An 18,706-nucleotide genomic window follows, 5' to 3' on the forward strand; every position below is an offset into this window, starting at 1 on the left:
AGCATTTTCCCCATCAGTGTTTAATTGTGAATCATGATATTACCTCCATGGATTAAAGATGATCTTAAACAGTCATTTCCATAGAAAATGGGTTTGTTCAGGAGCTGAGACTTGTCTATATAGACACTTAGATAGAACAAGAAACCTTTTTGTTTTAAGCTAGCTTTAGAAGTCACCTTAGCCGAATTAGAAAAAAAAAGGCACATACTCTAAGAGTACTTGCTTCAAGGGTATTCCTTTGCAATGCTTCTCTACTTAGGGCTACACTCTAGACACTAGTGCTGCAAAAAAACCCCAATTACTCCTTCCACACCTCACTGTAAATAAAAAAGTCACTTGTAATGCCTTAGCTAACTTTCCTCTGTTGTCTTTTATACCGGTATGCTTCACCATAGAGGAGCAGAAAATATACAGGCAGTACTATAGGCGCTACGTATCATGGGTGTGTTCATTTCTGCTTTTGAGTCAAGGCATTGACTGAAAGTTTATTTCCTCGTTCTGTATCCTACTCAAGTAAAAAAACCAAAGAATTATTTACACACCAGTTTTACTTCCCTTACCTTTTGCAGGTATTTGTGTGCTAAGAATTACAAACAGGAAATAATATTCTGCAACCTTCATAAAAATTTCCAACAGAAATGCACTTATGGAAGAACAAGTTGCAGATGGCATTATTTCAGTAAAAATAGTAGTTCTCATAACCCTTGCTGCCCATATGTCCTTTCTTTCCCTACTAGAAAATCAAGCGAATTGGGTATCAAGAAGCATCAGTTGTTGAAGTAGGTTAAGTTTACCTAGAAGTGCAGTTAACTGTGCTCCAAGGGCAGGTTAGCAGAAGCTCCTGTTGCTTTTCAATTAAGCCAGCATGTTGATGTAGCTCAGTCTACGTACTAGGTTCTAGCTAAGGTGAAGAAATCATGCAGTGATTAATGTTGTTTCCCTAACTTGCTTACCTCAGCTCTGTAATTGAAAATTGCTAAAGCAGGTCATTTGAAGCATGTGTATTATCTTAGGAACTATAACTTAGCGATCATAAATTTGCATTACAAATGCACATATAGCTCTTTACCTGGCATAAATTTTCAATCCGAACCACTTATTAACTATACCACAACTCTGATCCACCCTGTAATCACCATTGGCCTAATATCTGTTCATTTGAAGCTCCATTTTCTTCTGGTTTTTATTCTCTGTTCCCTTCTTCTGGATGCTTTTGGTTTTAAGTAAAGAAACAACTAGTGAGTTCTTTGCACTTCTCATTCACTCTTCTCAGTGAGGAAACACTGAAAAAGCCCATATAGAAATTATGAAAGTGATAAAAGAATCAGCTAAAGCCTATCAAGTGAAGATGCAAAACCAAGGAAAACTGGAAGGTGGAAGAAAAGTCAAGAATGCATGAGAGAGAGATCTCACCTATTCCTAGCAAACTGAGTAATGCTACACCTGCCATTTAAAAAAACAACAACTTTCAAAGAAATTATGACTGGTAATTTTACTCTACTCGTAGGTATAGCTATCAAGCTTAAGCAGAAGTATACATTTGAAGAAATTCACGCCAATACAGTGTTTGGAATGCTTACCATCAGCAGGTAAGGTTATCAAGCTCCTGAGTATTCAGATAAAAAATACTGAAGTGATGGCCAGATACTGCAGACAGGAAGATTGAAAAGCAAAACTTTAATCACGCTTGAGGATTTAAGATGTTTCAGTGAAGTAGTTAAAAAGATGTACGTAAGCATTAAGTCATGAAAATTACTTGAGCCTCTTAAATCTCCCCAAAAGCAGATTAGGCTAAATTTAAACAAAACATGACACGAAGTCCAGTTTTTGTTTTCTACACTACGTATACTTGGTACAGAATTCAGTTCTAAAATGATTTTCTTAAGACAATACAGGTTCCTAGAGTCTCCAAAATATACTACTAGCTATAGAGTTACTTTAACAGCTATCTTCAAAAACCACTGATGACCCATCCTAGTAATACATACATTACTTCTAAATTTTCAGGAAAAAGGAAAACTCTTTGAAGTCAGTTAAATGTTTGCTTGTGTTCGTATTAACTGCTGCTACAGTGAGTGATTTCATTATTCCCTTTAAATTCTGAGATTTTCCTAAGCTAAAATAGCAGATGAGGGCCCATGTAATATCAATTTTCTCACACAATAAGGGCATGTTTTTAGTTACTCCTTTGCAAAGTTTGTGACAGAAGGAAGAGCCTTTCAGAATTCCCTAGCTCTACTGAATATGAAAGACAAAAAAAGATAGTAACCAATACTGTACTTTTTTTAAAAGATTTCTGTAAACATTTTGCATGGTGTTTTAATAACAGTACAGCTTTTGCTTTTAAACCTTGCAGAACTAAGAACTCTGTACAAAAAAAAAGTTTTAATAGTAACTTTTTGTACTTTTAATTATTGCACCACAAGTTGAAAAAAAGTTGAGAATTAAGTCCTCACACTTGGCATACTATTAAGTGACATTTTAAAAGTAAATGGAGTATTTCAAAAGTTTTAGCCAAAATGGTATCATTAGGGGGAAAAAGGGGGAAAAAAGGCTTTATGCTATTTTAAGAAACATTGGCTAATTCTATGAAGAATTTTAGTTATAGAAATACGGTCTTTTTCAAAGCACTAATGGAAAAGTTTAACATGGAACTTGGAAGAGCTGTAGAAAAAAAGTGCTTATTCTATAAATTAGGTTAGCAATACACTCCAGCATACTTTGTCCAACATCTTTAATTCCTTGTTGCTCAGTGGATTTATGCTTTGTCTAATTACAGCAGATGAATCAGGTACAGTTTTAGAATCAACTTCCCTATGGTTGTAACTTGCTTCATTTAAGTAAAGATGATGAACCACCAAATTCATACTCCAAGAAGAGAAGAGGTCTTTAATGATGGCCAGCACCAGAGGACTCTGAAACAAAGACATGATTTAGACTGTTCAAACAGTAGAACAGATCAATTCAGGAATGTAGTTTAGAACCTAGAACAGACAATTGTATCTGCATCACAGCACAGGAACTGGCAATTTCAACTGCCCTGTCAAATAAAACAAAACCTTCAAACTACTTACATAAACTCAGCCAATACTAAAAATCCTCTTTTGCAAATTTTAAAGCACTATTATAGGCAAACATCCATTCTTCCTCAGTTTTGGTATGTTTTTTCCTAAATCAAAGTTTATTTATGCTATTATCCTTAAGTCTTCTGGGCAGTATTTTCACTAATTACACATTTAAGCATGTAAATAATGTTTGCATATATAAATTCAAGTGGGAGCAAATGGGCTACCTATCATTGTGCAGAAAGTTAAGTGAGATGTAGCAGCTCATGAAAAATTAAATTCCAGTGTGATGTTAGAAGAAACTGTCCATAAGTATCTAAATACTATTTCATAGAAGATATAAAAACACAGGTACAAGTTTAAACTTCTTAGTTTCTTGACAGCTAAAATAGCAGCTACTCTTAAGACTGAGATTGAAATTTAAGTAATTCCATTAAATGGTTGTTATTTAGAAGAATTCCTCCCCATGCCCCCCCAGTCAAGGCATACAACTTCCATTCTACTCCTAACACCTATGCAAAGGACAATTAAAGACAGAGATAGTATCTGTGCAGATTCAGATGTTTCTAGGTTATAAAACCATCAATACAACCAAACCTACATATTTTGAAGTAGTTTTAAAACATTTTCTAAATCCCTAACTTAAACCCCAAACTTACATAAAATACGATGAACTAGTTTTTACTGCACTCAAAAAAATACAACAGGGTACTGGATATTTAATACTTACTATCTGCCACTGCTTTTTTGCCTGGAGAAAAAAAAGCAAAAAAAAAGTTGAACAATGACAATTAAAAAACATATGTCCTATTTATTTTTTGCAGATAATTTTCTATTAATTATACTACTTATGATTTGCTTATTTAGCTTGAACAAGATTTAACAAGTGTGCAACATGTACTTTTCCATGGTGTCAGTAAACATTATGTTGATTTTTTAAGTCATTTGTTTTTAGTTAACCATGACTCCATGCATTTAGAGACTGTAGCATCAAGATTCCTACTGTAATCCAAAAGAAACATACACAGAACGATACTTTTACATAATATATGGGTTTATATATACACAACATACTGATGTTAAACTGAAGTGAAAGAATACAGTTTGCTTTAAAATAAGTAAAATAGCTTATTTTACATTCCTGTTGTAATTGTTCTACTAAAATACTGATTCACAGTGATCACACAAAAATAGATGGAAAAAAATTCTTCAGAAGCAAAACAGTAATAAGAGGTTGTACAAGCTCCAAGCTTGGTAATATTATGAATAAGGCCATGAGCAACCTGATCTAACTTTGATCTAACTAATTAAAGCAGTGGTTTTGGACCAGGTGAGTTCAAGAAATCCCTTCCCATCTAAGTTATTCTAAAATATACTTTTCTATAAATGTATGTATTATTTGCAAAACTGTTCCCCAAACTACGGAAAGGGCTACAACTATTAAAAGCTATTTTCGCTGTAAAATAATGCTTAGCGTACAGTTGCTCCATATCAAGGTTTTGGCCCTTAAAACCCTACACCACCACATCTATTATCTAAATTATAAATAAAAATAAAAGCAGCATGACATGAACACAAACTTTTAAGTCTGTCAATTTTGAATTCTTGAAGTTAAAGCAAAAGTGAAACTACTTTTTTCTTCCTCTGGCTGTTCAACTGCTTATATTTATTTAAGCTTGTAAGTGTAGTGCAACAGTTTTGGATATGCTACGAGTTATTTGGACAAAGCTCAAGTAACGTTGAGGTAACATCATTCAGCTGTTCCCACAGCAAGGGGTTTCCTTCCCTGTCAAGTTTATCTACAGGTTATAAGATTTCATTGTTCATAACAGCTAATAAAGGATTTGACTTGCAACTTTTTCAGCATAGTCCAAATTGAAGAACAGGGCCTTTAAGACACTGTAATCTCTTGTACCCTTCTGTTTTGGGGGACGTGGTCCACTCAAATTTATTATTTTTACATTAGACTTTCTGTTTCTTCCTGTGAGAAAGTGATCCAATGTCATGCAGTAACACACACTTTAATGTTCAATGATGCACCCCCCATTTTGAGGTGCATCAGCCCAAAATAAACCAAGTGCTTTAATTTTCACAAGTTCACATGGGAAAACCTTTTAAAAACTCTATTTTTTTGCATATTTTGAGAAAAACCTCAAAACCATAGGGATTCTAAAAAAATTTCTAATCAAAGTTAGTTCTAGTTCAGAACAGTCTTACATTCCCCTTTTGTGACAAATCTACAGAAGTCTCTGGCTACATTGCAAGTTAGATGTGTGTTTTTAAGAACAATTCCTACATTACCTGTCTTCATAATGTAGGCACAGTTACACTGGTATTTGAATATTTTGTTAGTGTAACCTTCTACAGTGAGCATATTAAAACTTGTAATTTTTTATAGCAAAGACCTGGCCTTAAGTAACAGTGTTAATTTATTATTTGCTGAATATTTTCAATGAGTGATTTCTAACTGTTAAGGATATTCTCATCTATAAACCATATCTATAAAGTAACACCCGATGAAGACTGTAATATATAACTTACCACCATATGAAATCTTGTAATAGACATAAGCAGTTAATGCTACACCAACCCATATTTCTTGGTACACAGTGGTGAAGTACAATTTCATGGCTCTCAATGACTTTGGAAGCATTGCCTGCACCATCTGAAAAGTACAAGAAGTTTTGTCATGGTGAGTTTTGCAACTGTATTCCTACCTGCTATATTTTTAGTATATATAGACATATAAATATTTATGTATATACACACTCCTGATACAGATCAGCAGCAGTTTACAGATTAAAAAAAATAATCCCAAACTCGCAAAAATACTTATTCCAAAGCAAAGCGATGAACATTCAGAGTTAAGGTTACAATTTAGGGGCTATAACAGTAAAATATAATAAATTACAGCTGATTAAAGGGTTCCAAGATGACTCAATGGAGCACTTACAGAGTAGCAATATCTAGGCTCCTCTCTCCCTATCAGTGACAGTTTTTAATGTTTCCAGATTCTCTCAGGAAGAAGGCCTCATTCCAGACAAGGCAGAGTGGCTCCTTCCTTGCACTACCAGTTAAGTTTCCCTTTCTCCTCCACAGCTGTCTCTCCCAACATGGTAATTTCTACTCAAAATAGCAAAATGAATGATGTTAAGCTACTGAATTAATGATTTATCATGAATATTTTACTTTCAAAATATGACCCAAGAGAAGAAGCCTATCATTTTTTTCTTTCTGTGCAGCTTTGTTAAACAGAAAACTGCAAGATGTTTTAAAATAAAGCTTACCCTAACTCTCATGCAACATGTTAGTACACATTTGTACCACACTGTGCTGAAATACTACAAGTTCTACTGTCTTTCATACAGCACTTCAATAAAGTCACTATGCTTATTACAAGCCAATGAAGCCAGCTATATATACCTATAGACTATATATATTATAAACCAGAGTCTCAGGAAAGAAAAGCAGATTTAAACCTCTATGAGGTAATGCTTACTTACTGATCTGCCATTAATAAATGCAAAGCATCCTTTGGCAAGCATCAAAGAGAAAAGGATGCAAGGGCAGCCAATGTCAAAACAACTGCAAAAATCTAGATGCTTCTTAAAGAATGAAAGCATGTCCATAGTAATTATGTATAATTATAGACAAACCCACAATTATCTTTATTTATTCATGGACAGACATTTTAATCCAATTTATTACTGTGGACAGATTTCCTGAAACAGTGTTGTGTTTCCACCAATACTATTAAGACCACTGCACCTCCCCTAAAGTTCCCAGTATTTGTAGTTTCAGGTAAGTAGTGCCATACTAGCAGTTGTTCTACTACAGCAGAGTATGAGAACACACTGACAAACAAGGAGACTGAATACAAAGGATGGAAAGGATTTTCCCACCACTACAAAACACAGAGCATAAGCAAATGCTATTTCCAACTAACGCCCTACTAAAACCCCGCGCAGATCTTTCCCCAAGGCCTCGGAGGGCCCGACGTCGTTCAGGCCTTCGTTCTGATATCACGAACAAGGGTGAGTTTGCTTCCTCGTTAACCTCCGCGCTACGACCCCACGGCAGCGCCAGGAACCTGCGCCCGCCCGCGGCCTGACCCGCGGCCCCCTCCGCACGGGGAGCGGGCGGGTAACGGCCGAGCTCGAGCGCCGCCGCCCCTCCCCCTTTCCCAGGCCGAACCACAACCATCTCCCCGAGACGCCCCTAAGCGACGCCCGCCTCGCTCGGGCCGAAACTCACCGTTAACGCCGGGAGCGCGGGGGATGCCTCCGAAGGTCACCGAGCACGGACAGCCTCCGTTACCGCCGCGGGGGATGCTGGGAAAGGACGCGCCAACGAGCGGCGACAGCCGGCCGAGAGAGCCGCCGCCGCCGCCGCGCAGCGCCCCCTACGGCCGCGGAGGACGAGAGCGCCCCCACACCCCGGCTTCGAGGGCCGGCCCGCGGGGCGCGCCGCCGCACCTCACGACCCGGTGTGCGGGGGGAGCGGCCTCGCTCTACACGGAGGTCCCGCCAGGCCCCTGCGCCCCCTCAGCCGCCCCAAGGCTTTGACCGGCTCCCGCAGAGCTCACGTCTCTGCGGAAACCCACACCCGGGCCCAGGGCCCCGCTTCCCACGGTCTTTTGCCCAATCCACACCTCGCTTCTATTTCCTGAGAAGCAACATAGCGAGTGTCCCGTGTAAGGACAATGCCGGGAAGGGCCTGATGTGAGTCTTTTTCTAGCGTGTTGCTTAAGAAATCGCTTGTCCCGGAAAAGCAGGAGGCACCCGCTGGGTGAGGGTCAGGAGGGCTGAGGCATCTTCATGCCTGGGGGCCCCTTCCTCCAGGCGACAGGAGGGACAGGGTGGCCGGGGTTCCAGAGGAGCTCTCGGCCATCGTTCCGCGGGCCACGAGGAGGAAACTGACTGCTCCCTGCCTGCCGTGGCCGGGAACGGGGAGAGCGGTGCCCTGCAGGGAGCGTAGAGCCAGGCCGAGCCGCGGTGCCGGCAGAGAGCAGCGCTCTGCCCTTGGGTCACGTGCCAGGGGCGGGGCCGAGCCGCCGCGTTCGGGAACTTTCTGAGCACCGAGGGCGCCGACAGCAGTGCGTGTGTGCCAGTGGTGGGGCCGAGCCGCGTCGTGTGGCAGGCGGGAAAAGGGGGGCTGCTGCGGCGGGGGTGCGCGCTGTGTTGTGCTGTGCCTCGCTACATGCCGCTGTCATCTGCGTCATGCTGCAGCAGCTCACTGTGGAGCAGAACAATGTCAAGTTGTTGGGTGAGGAGGCACAGGCTGGCGCTCTCTGTGTTCCCCCCCCCACTGTCCCCCTGGCCCCTTTGCTGCACAGGAGCCGTTAATGGCTGTGGGGTGGGTATGGGGCGCCTGGTCTCTGTTCTTAGTGGCCAGGAGATGCTCCTCACGCCTGAGGTAAAGGGTTGTCTGTGAAGGTGCCTGTGGCCTCCATTCTTGTGTGCGTGCGTGCCTGTGGCCCTGGCTGTGCAGGGCCTTTCCCCAGGGTCTGAGCTGCCTACTCGGGCTCCCCCGAGCTCTGCGTGGGCTTGGGGCGATGCAGCTGTAGGGTTTCAGCCCCTCTCCCTTGGTAATTGAGACTGTAGTCCAGGTGTGGATAGATGTGGCTATGTGGGTTTCATACACCAGTTATTTTCTGAATTGCTACTTATATTTATTGTCTTGTTTGTTACTAGATATGCAACACATTGGATTTGCTTTCTCTAAGGTGCATTAGTGCTGGTTTGCAATTGTGGCAGCTGCTGTTGAAAAATTGTGGAACAGCATTAGAAAAGGCCTGGTTTATTCTGATACAGGTGTATAACTTAGGATTTCTGGTAGTGGTAAGTGATAAATAAAATTATATTCAGGAGTAAACTTGTTTGTTCATTAGGGAATATTCTTATTCATATTCTCATTTAGTATGTTTTTATGCATTTAACTATTAGATCAATGAGCAATACTGATGATTTGGGCTGATAATTTTTTCCCCTCATAGTCCATTACTAGTACTGCTGGGTTTTGTTGTGTTTTCAGTGGCTGATTCTTGAATGTCAAATTATTTCACAGTGCATACATTATTTGACCAGTAGTTTTATATGTTATTTGTAACTAAGGACTTCTCATTTATACCAGAGCTTGTCAGGAAATAAACTGCAGAAGTGGGTGTTACCTACCCTATACATTTGTTGGTAAGTTTGTTAGTTATGCTACACGTTGGTGAGAAACTGGTTTACTTACTTGTTCTTTTTTTCCTTCTTCGGAAGTTCCTCTCTAGCCAGCAGTTTTCCAGCAATTACATGTTTTGTTTACAGCAGATGTTCTCAGTTATTTTCAAACTGAATCTTTCTGTTGCTTCCCTACAGCAACCTCTGTTTTTTCTGAGCAGCAGTTAAGTGGTGTTTTCCTGAATCTACTGCTATGTGTTTTCTAAACTGTGTATGTGCATTGCTCTTGTGACCCATCTGAAGAATTTAAGTTACAGAGTAAAGCTAGTTCAAGGTATATTAGCATGTTGCTCCTTCATTGTGCTTTATTCTCAGATGGCAGAGTCTACAGCCAGGGAGGAGAACTGTATGTATATTTGCATAGCAGCCAGGTACATTTGGTTTTACTAGTGTCTGGATTTTGAAAATGTAAAAATACTTCCCCCGGATGCTGCTTAAACTAGAAGATGGTGTAGCAGTGCATAATAATCAGTATTTAGATCAGGTTTGGTTAGTGTGCCCATGATTGCTATAGAAAAGTGGTTTGTATGCACTTTGATGTACTGAAGTTTTTTTCAAAATTAGCGTGAGGTAGAGTCTACAGTGAGGTGGTTTTTTTCCTGTATGATGTTTAGCAGTGCTGATGTATTTCAGGAACTCACTTAAAAGGGGGTGCGCTGGCTTCTGAGAAAGAATGAACCTTTTGTCTAACAACATCAGATACTCTTGACAGTTCAGCAGAGACTGTTCAGGCGATCAGTTTGGTTTTGCTTCAAGGAAAGGACAAAACTGGAGCATCAAAATATCTGTTCCTCTCATCGTTTAATTAAAAGTACTGCCATTAGCAAGTTCTGAATCTCTGAGAGCTACTGGGTTTTATGCAAATACTTGAAGCTTTCCAGAAGTAACCAGAAATAACGTTATAGGGTTTTTTACAGCTATTTACTGTGAATGTAATTCCTAAACAGAGAATGTACGAGATGTCTGGGACATCTCAGCCTTTATTTAAGTGCCAGTAACATTTCTGTGGTATCTTGAATCCATCTGAGCACCAAGTAATCTAATTAATCTATTAAGTAACACAGGAGAAATTAGCAAGATTCATCAAGCCTAGTGTGCCAAGGCAGAGGTAGATCTTTTATCTTTCATTAGACAGATACGTCTTTCCACTCGGAAGCCTTAGCAGGTAACTGAATTGTTGGGCTCGACAGCAGTGTTAACAGAAGTTTTTTTTACAGGTTGGGGTTTTCTCTTTCTCATCTGAGGAAGATAGAGGGAGGGGATATATATCCTAAATAGCCATTTATATAAGCATGGACAGGATTTCTCATCTGTAGACAATTTTTAAGCATAGATGATATGTGCATGTGTGTGCTGCTACAAAATACAAAGAAACTCCTGTTTCCTTAATTGTGTTTTGTTTCCACCTGTGCTTCTGTTTCACAGTTCTGGGAGTGTGCTTACGTGTCGAGAGTTTTTGCAAAACTTGAAGAATCTTGAGAAGGTTTAGATTTGGGTAGGAGGTGCTTAAACTTTATTCACTGGCTGCTTACGAAAGTTTGGAGAATAAAATAACTTCTTTTGCAGAGGCTGCATGTAACATAATAGTCTATTTTAATAATTCCTTCAAAACTGTTGGTTTGTTTCTTGCGAAAATAAAAATAATTTCTAATTCTTCAAATGCTTATTTATATTTATTTCAAGCTGGATATATGATTATTGATAGAGACTGTATTTCTACTTAGTCTAAAATTATATATAAGAATGTGTTGGATTAATACCAAATTGGTAATGAGGTGTGTTATTGCACATAAATGTGTGTAATAACTATTATTTTACAAAAATGTTACTGAGACTGTCTAATGGAGTGTAAAAGCCTCATGTGTTCCTTGAAAAGAGATTTAGAACAACTTCTAGTCCTTTACCAATGGTGACTCCCTTTCCAAGGATTTTAAAATTTCCTTGTTACCTGAACTACCTCTAGAATTCCTCTGCTTAACTGAATGAAAAGAAATTTGGAACCTTGCATCCTTCCTTGTTATCAAAACACTTGTGATGCACATTTAAAAACTTAAAGGCCTAAGTGTGGAAAAGATGGTTGTTCGCTCTTTGATTTTTTGCATTTCATAGGTGTCGCTTTCACAGAGCTGCCCTTTTTTTTTTAATAGCTAGCTTAGCTGTCTAAAAACATTGTGCTCTCTTTGTTCTACCTGACACCTGTGAAGGTGGGAGACATTGCTGCCCTTTGAAATTACTATCACCTTTCTGTCACTGGAGTGGTTTGTGTCAGCTGCCTGCCTATGTCGGAAGTATCAGTCAGGTTAGTGTAAGGAACAGTTCAGTTTCAGATCAACTCATGCAAATCATGTAGGCCATAAATAAAAAGTTCTTAAAGAAACAGTTGAATTCTCAGATAGTCATGTTCGGCTGGGACATGATGACTGGCCTACAGCCATGTTATTGCTATATGATATAATTGAAATCTAAGTGTAAGCTAGATTTCCAGAAAATTCCAGAAAACAGCTCATATTACCTGGCAGGCTGAGGTACAGATTCTTAGTAGCATGCTGCAGTAAACCTAGCAGACTTGTCTAAAATACATTTAACTCCTTTAGTTTGTGATCTTGCTCTTACAGCTCTTCTTTTTCTGCGCTTTTCTCTGCTTTTTAAGTAGTGAAAGTACATAATCCTTTAATCAGATGAAAGTGCTCAGATTCTGTAAAGTTACCTCTCATTTGTGTATTTGAAAAAAAGGACAAAGTGAGGTCTTAGTGGATGGCATTTTTTCAGTCTTTGGTTATTTATTTTTCCTGTACCTTGACTAGTTCCCAGTTTAGTTTCTCCACCTTCTTTCCCCAAGTGTGGACCCTAGAACTAGATGCAATAGCCTAGTTTGTTTCATCAATAAAAAATGCATATAAAAGTAGGTAAGCCTTTTTTTTGGTGCATTTCCTTAGCATTGCATTGGGATTTAACATTGAATTGGCTCTGATGCCTATATATATATATTTTTAGACTGTTATTCAGTTCCTGCCTTTTAGCGTATGTTGTAGTTGGTGGTCCTTGTTTCTGGACTTAGAAGACAGCATTTTCTTATATTAAAAATGGAATTGACGAGACATTTATGAAGAATGGGTGCTTTGTGTCTGTGGTCATCTTGGGTTGTTTTTTGGGTTTGGTTGTTGATTTGTTTGTGGTTTTTTTTCTTTCTCCTACCTGTTTTCAGTGATCGTAAAAGTAAGTGGACCTTGCATTTTTACTGGCCTACTAATGTCCGTAAACTAAAATTTGGAAGCTAAGTTCTTGGGGCTTTTTTTACCTATTTTCTGATAGAAAGCTGTGAGGGTTTTAGGAGTACTGTTTAAGAAACTAATTTATACGAATTGGTGCTGCAGGAATTTTGCACATTTGACCAGATAAAAAATACTTTCTGAAACCAGCATTGTGGATGTTAATTCTCAATGTAATAGTAATTCTGCTAATGCCTTCCATACACTCAGTACCTGTTACCCACTTTCCTATGGAAAGGGTACTTGAAGTTTAGCTCTTTGGGGAACTTCATCACTGAGGGAAAAACCTTTCTTTCAAACCATTCCCACTCTCATGCAGAGATCCATGTTTTAATTGTTTAGAGCTGCATGAAAAGAATCTGGTACTCTGCCCCACTGATGCACGATAAGTTGAGATCAACACTTAGGGTATTTATCCATGAACCAACAACTGCACAGAAGGAGGGCAGAGTTAATACCAGTTCTGAGTGCAGATATGAGTTTGCACGTGTGTGTGAAGTTTTGTGTATTTAGTTTATGGAAGGCGGAGGGACCAGTTACTTCTGGTATTAAGCTGCAATTTTTTATTGTTCTAAACCTGTAAGAACCAATTACTGTAGTCCTCTAGTGCTTTGTCAGGCCTGATTGTTTCACCTTCTGTGTATATTGTATTCTACTTTTCTGCATGAAATGTTCTCTAAATTATAAGCTCTCCAAAGTTGTTGGTTTTGTAAATAATGTTTTTATCTTTTCTGAAAGTATTGTCCCATTTGTTTCACCCAGTATATGTTGCATTATTAGTAAATTCTTTCTTGGGTGTGGGATACAACTGTGGAGCATGAGGAAATATCTTTCAGTTGTATGTTACCAGCCTGAGGAAATCTGAATGTTATCTTCAGTGTGTTTGAAGAAAATTATCAGAGGAAGCAGTTTTCTTCTGTGTCTGCAAAATAGTGCATTTTGTAAATGGAGCCATGTAAGTCTTGCCCATTTTTTTACGATGTGACAGACAGTTTAAAAGGAAATCTGGAGATGAAGAGGTTACATAAAAGATATGTAAAAATTTATTACATACAGTGAAGGGAGCTTAATTGGAAATGTAGCAAACTGAGTTCTGGCATATGTTTTCATCGATTTTCTGCTCTAATTGTCTACTGTGACTAACTGCTACGTATCCAATCAGTCTTGTAAAACTTTATTATGAGCCCATGGTAATAGGTGATGGCAGCTGAAAACCATGAAATTTTGTTCTACTTAAATTTAAAATTATCACCTCTTGCTTTGGAGATGTGTTGACTCTTTTGCCATTCTAGAAAAGTACTGTCTGGTTTGATCAAAACATTTAAGTTTAATGCAGAGTCCTGCTTTCAGGATAGCTTCCAATAAGCCAAATGAAGAAGTACAACTTTTTGAAATAAAATAAATTCATTAATTTCTTGAATGGAGAGCTAGTTGTTAAATGCCATTAAACATCTGATATTTTCATTTAGTTGTCTACCATTACAGTACTTCAGCACATGCAGAGTACAGTTTGGAAAAAGTACAGAAACAGTACATGCAGTGTGTTATAACTTCAGACATTGTTTTCATTTTAGAATTTTAACTCTTGAAGTTAAGAAATAAGTATTTGGCTCAAAAAAGTATTTACCAGTATATTTAGTATAATTGATACTATATTAAACCATTTATTTTGCACACGATAAAGTTCCCATAGAGTCTAAAAGCTGTGTGACAAATACAGAACGTTTTGCCTAACACTTTGTGGATTGATACTACTTCAAAATACGGAAAGCAGTCTTTTCTTGTTTAAATACATCTAGCTGTATATGGCTAAAAAATAAAATGCTCCAGAGTTTTTTTCAGAAACAGCTAAATTTTTGGTTAAAAGGTGCCTTCCAAGACAACATACTTAAGGAACTATAAGATAGAAGGAGACTTCATATGTAAAGTTTGTTTGCTGCATACTAGCTATAATCAAGGATTTTAATTTCTGAACTTGGAAAAAAGGGGAGAATGTCACACTACTTATTCCGATGTTTGTGATCACAAGAAAGGAATGCAGACAGCTACATAGCTTTTTGAAAGAAACACAAACCAGCTTAACTTGATGGGTAGTAATAGGGTAGATTCCAGATTCTATGAGAGAAGGTGGGAAACATGCTTTGTGTGTTTTTGTCCACATAACTTGAAACCGTGGGGATTTCATCTTTGTCAGATTTGTTAGAACTGCCTCCGCGCAGGCTGAAATGTTCAGAGCAATTTTTATTCCATGCGTCTGCCAGTTGGTCTTGCTGGTTTTCTCTCTCAGTGGTGGTAAGAAAATCTTTTAAAACTTGCTTGAATATGTAGACTATTTCCCAGGGTAAAACATCATTTTCTGCCAAAACTTCACGAAATCTAGAAACAAAGAAAAATTGAAATCTAATAATCAGCATTGAAAACTCTTCTGTTTCCCCTCGTCTTCTGAGGGGAGGGGAAGGAGAAGGAAATGACTGCGTTCTGGTGTAATTTATTCCTTGCTGCCACATTTCCCCACACGCCTCCCCCAAAAGATTACAAGAGGAAGAGAGATCTAACAATGCATTGGATATGGTCCAGCTATTAGAAAGACTGAAAGCTGTTGTTACTGGGTATGCTTTTCTTTTTTTTTTTTGCCCTAGCTGGGTAACTTGATTTAAACTGACTTTGCCCTTAGCTATATTCTGGGCCTTAAAAGGCACATAGGCTTGTTCTGTCATTTCTGCGTGTCCCTAGAAAATGTATTTCATGTACAGGCATAGAAGATTTTTTCTTTGTAAAATGGAGGGACAGGGGTGTTTGGTTTGTTTGTTCTTTTTAAAAAATGGAATTTTATATATTTTTTTTACACTGAATTGCTGGTTTTAGAAGCTTTCAAGTATTTTGGACAGTGAAGCTGGATTTCTATGTAACTGTGCGTTGCATTAGTCCTTTAATTTGATCTTCAGTTATTGAGTTGCTATTTAATAAATATTGGGGATAAAAAAGAAAAAAATGAAAATATTGAGAGGTCACATGTTTAAGCATATGAGACTTCCCTTGTTTTGAATTAGACCAGGAAAATCCTGATTTGAAATCTCCTTAAAGTACAATATATTAAAGTAAATAGGTGATTTCTAAAACACCTGTAAAAGTGTTCCAGTTGTTGGTTGTTGTTACTTTGGAAGAAAGATCAGAGGCAAATACAAGCTTGGATCAGGTTGAAGAAACATCTTACTTATGACAGAGTACTCAAAGTTAGAGAAATACGAAAAAATTACCTGCTGAGTACAGTTCCTGTTTGGCAAGGCTGAATTTGTGAACACAGAACTTCAAGCTGCCGTTGCTCAGTAGCTGGAATTGTGGCTTGAGGGTTTTGGTAGTTCTTGATCCAGTTGTAATCCGTGCCAGTCTTCTGGACTTTCTGTTCATTTTCAATCTCTTGCACTAATCTTTCACGCTCTTTCAGGTGCCATTTCAGTTCCCTCAGTAGGGTTTTTGTAACTACTTCTGATCCAGGATATCTTGTGGGTTTGTAGGAGTCATTTTTTGACCATTTAATCCAGCCAAAAAGTGGCATTTTTAAGCTGTGAGGAGGGGGGGAGAAGGGGAAATAAATTCTTATTTGTGTCCAGGTGATAGGTATAAATAATGATCAGCTGGACAGAAAAACCAAAATTTTTTCCTCTCCCCACTCACAGCTTAAAAATTACTTCCTTCTTAGCAACCAAACATTTAATGGAAGCTTTGTTAATGATCCTAAAATATTTTGTAGTACATTGTACGTTGTAATAATGATGGCCAAGCTATAATTAAATCTGACAAGCCTTGCATTTTATAATGTTTTCTGTCTGTTTTCTGGAACTATGGAAGTTAGAACATTTCAGAGTATATATCTGTCATCTTGGAAATATTTAAATTTTTGTATATGATTTAAAAAAAATCCCACCAAACGAAAAACAAACAAACCCCAAACAAAAAATCCCAAACCAAGCAAGAAACACCCCCCCCCCCCCCAAAAAAAAAAACCCAATCACCAGCAACAAAACAAAAAAACCCAACAAAACAAACTCCCAAACCTCCAAAATTTGAAGTTACCTATACATTTAAAAAGTGATTAAAGTCAAGTGCTGGAAAGTTGAGTGATTTGTTTTTAAAACTTCTGCATTGATTTTTATTTTAAATAAATTCATGTTTATATAACCTGGAAACAGAAATACGCTGGAACAGACTCTTAAATTGTAGTTTGTTACAAATCGTGCAGACACAAGCATACTAATTGGAGTAAAATAACGCAAGTTACCTTTGCAGTTGTCTGTGAACAATGTTGTTTCAGGTGGGTTTGCTTGAAGATCTCTTATTCTAGCATATCCCGTTTCCAGGCTGTTACTACTGCTGGAAGAAAACAAGGTTGGTTTTTTCCTTTTTTTTTCTTTTTTCTTTTTTTTTTCATTCACTGAAACTGTGCTTAGAAAAATGACTTTCTGTACTGAATATGACAGTTTAAGTTTTTCTGCTGTTAAGGTACTTTTTCATCCTCTGTACCAGAGAGAAGTAGTAATGCATTTAACCTAACATGGTCTCTCAAATACTTTCTACAAAGTCCATTAAGATTGCCTACCTTTGAATTGAGTTTTGCCGATGGCAGCAATTTAAAAAAAGATGGCAACGGTTTCAAATGCTTGTTGCTAAATCCATCCAAAGGTATTGTTGGAAGTGAGATGAATAATGATAGTCTGAAGCAACTACAGACGTGCTTCTAGCTAAAGTTAAGGCTGTCGTATGATGTGATGCTTGGCTGTGCATAGCTGTAGGTCACAGTTTAGAGCTGTATTTTTATGCCTGTAGAGTGCTAAAAATAACTGTGTTGCTTTTATCAAACTAAACTTTCAGGCCATCGAGATACTGGAAGACTTTTCTCCCATTACAGGGGGATCAAGCTGTTCTACCTTCACTTCTAACCAGCTAAGGATAGTCTTTCTCTAGTAAAGATCATCTAAAGCCTTTGTTAAGTGAGTGTTGACAGAAGAGCTGTTTGACAGTTGCTCAGGATTTTGCTGCTATATTAAATTCTTCTTCCAGATGAATTTCATCAGTCTTGTGGTAGACTTTTTCATTACTATGCGTAGCTGTTAGCATTTTCAGTTAACATTTTAAATGTGTTTAAAGAAGCCAGTCTGTAACACCTACAGTGTGCCATGAAAGACACATTAATCTAATTAAAGTAATAGAATGATAAGGAGATGCAAATTGAGGTCAAACTGATCTAAAAAGCCCAGAATTGTAAGTCTTACCATACACATTGCTTCTCTCTCAACTGGCTGTCAGTTGCCTGCTCCCTCTTTCCTTGATGAGTATTTTGAGCATATCCATTTTTAAGATTCAATTTTCAGGGACGGCATTGTGCACACTAAAGGTCGCTGAAGCAGCCATTTTCCGTTCCAGTTATCTGGTCTCTTCCTATTAATCTAAACAGTAGGCAGAGTATACGAAATGCCCTCTCTTCTGCTCTTTCTTGTTCTAATGACTGTCTTTGCTCCTGACAGTATTTTTCATTCCTACTTTTTTTGCCTCCACTGGGTGTGTTGAACTGCTGGGAGATCAAGGGTTCTGTAAATTTGTTCTAGGTGTCATACAGCATAAAGGATGACGTGTATGGTTGTTATTAAAGCTGATATTACTTATACATTGGAAAAATTCAAATGTCAGTATTAATCCTCTTCAACTGGAAGGTTTTCACATTGCATTGTATGTGGTACTATGAAAATGGAAGGGAGTTAGGTTTATGATGACAGAACTGTCCTGTCAGATTTTCAGATGAAAATAAAATGTTCCTTGCCACCTCCTTTACAGCACAGTTAACATGTCATTACTTTTTTTTCCACTATATCAAATCTGAAAGTAAACTGTTGTACAGTATAAAACCATTGTAGTGTCTTTGCAAATAAAATAATGCATACTGGAAGGTGCGCAAATTACATGAGAAACCTATAACAGAGTGTTTTGGTGGTGGTTTTTTTCTGCTTTGGTGGGTTTTTACCTAATCTTTGATTACATCATTAAATGTTGTGAAGCAGGATAGTGAGAATTATACTTCTTTCCACTGTAGAACATAAAAGCTGAAAATTTCTATTGCTTCTACTTTTGTATGCATTTCAGATCTCTATTTAGG

General features: G+C 38.1%; 2 protein-coding genes across 5 annotated transcripts; both read right to left on the bottom strand.

Moving 5' to 3' along the window:
* Positions 1 to 2,717: 2,717 nt before the first annotated feature.
* On the bottom strand, positions 2,718 to 7,467 carry ATP5MJ (ATP synthase membrane subunit j). Its single transcript, XM_055797227.1, has 4 exons — positions 7,320 to 7,467; positions 5,607 to 5,730; positions 3,796 to 3,816; positions 2,718 to 2,915 (listed from the first exon to the last, which is right to left on the bottom strand). Exons 2-4 carry the CDS (start codon positions 5,728 to 5,730, stop codon positions 2,890 to 2,892), a joined length of 171 nt encoding a protein of 56 aa, XP_055653202.1. The 5' UTR covers positions 7,320 to 7,467; the 3' UTR covers positions 2,718 to 2,889.
* Positions 7,468 to 13,430: 5,963 nt separating this feature from the next.
* Positions 13,431 to 18,112, bottom strand: RD3L (RD3 like). Of its 4 annotated transcripts, none has more exons than XM_005242992.3 (4): positions 17,829 to 18,112; positions 16,838 to 16,926; positions 15,816 to 16,121; positions 13,431 to 14,934 (listed from the first exon to the last, which is right to left on the bottom strand). In XM_005242992.3, exons 3-4 carry the CDS (start codon positions 16,112 to 16,114, stop codon positions 14,637 to 14,639), a joined length of 597 nt encoding a protein of 198 aa, XP_005243049.1. In that variant the 5' UTR covers positions 16,115 to 16,121; positions 16,838 to 16,926; positions 17,829 to 18,112; the 3' UTR covers positions 13,431 to 14,636. The 4 variants fall into 4 exon arrangements, with proteins under 4 accessions (XP_005243049.1, XP_027650519.1, XP_027650518.1 ...); XM_027794718.2 differs by having other exon boundaries at positions 16,838 to 16,929; XM_027794717.2 differs by lacking the exon at positions 17,829 to 18,112 and adding an exon at positions 17,156 to 17,745.
* Positions 18,113 to 18,706: the final 594 nt, after the last annotated feature.

The sequence above is a fragment of the Falco peregrinus genome, chromosome 1 (genome assembly GCF_023634155.1).
Source record: "Falco peregrinus isolate bFalPer1 chromosome 1, bFalPer1.pri, whole genome shotgun sequence".
Lineage (NCBI taxonomy): Eukaryota > Metazoa > Chordata > Aves > Falconiformes > Falconidae > Falco > Falco peregrinus.

Bases quoted from the DNA above. Each gene is read 5' to 3' on its own strand.
- ATP5MJ (XM_055797227.1), bottom strand. From the start codon at position 5,730: ATGGTGCAGGCAATGCTTCCAAAGTCATTGAGAGCCATGAAATTGTAC. The intron at 3,817-5,606 runs GTAAGTTATATA...TTTTTTCTCCAG, and splicing joins TTACAAGATTTCATATGGTG to GCAAAAAAGCAGTGGCAGAT. The intron at 2,916-3,795 runs GTAAGTATTAAA...TCTTTGTTTCAG, and splicing joins CAAAAAAGCAGTGGCAGATA to AGTCCTCTGGTGCTGGCCAT.
- RD3L (XM_005242992.3), bottom strand. From the start codon at position 16,114: ATGCCACTTTTTGGCTGGATTAAATGGTCAAAAAATGACTCCTACAAA. The intron at 14,935-15,815 runs GTAATTTTTTCG...CTTTGTTTCTAG, and splicing joins ACAGGAACTGTACTCAGCAG to ATTTCGTGAAGTTTTGGCAG.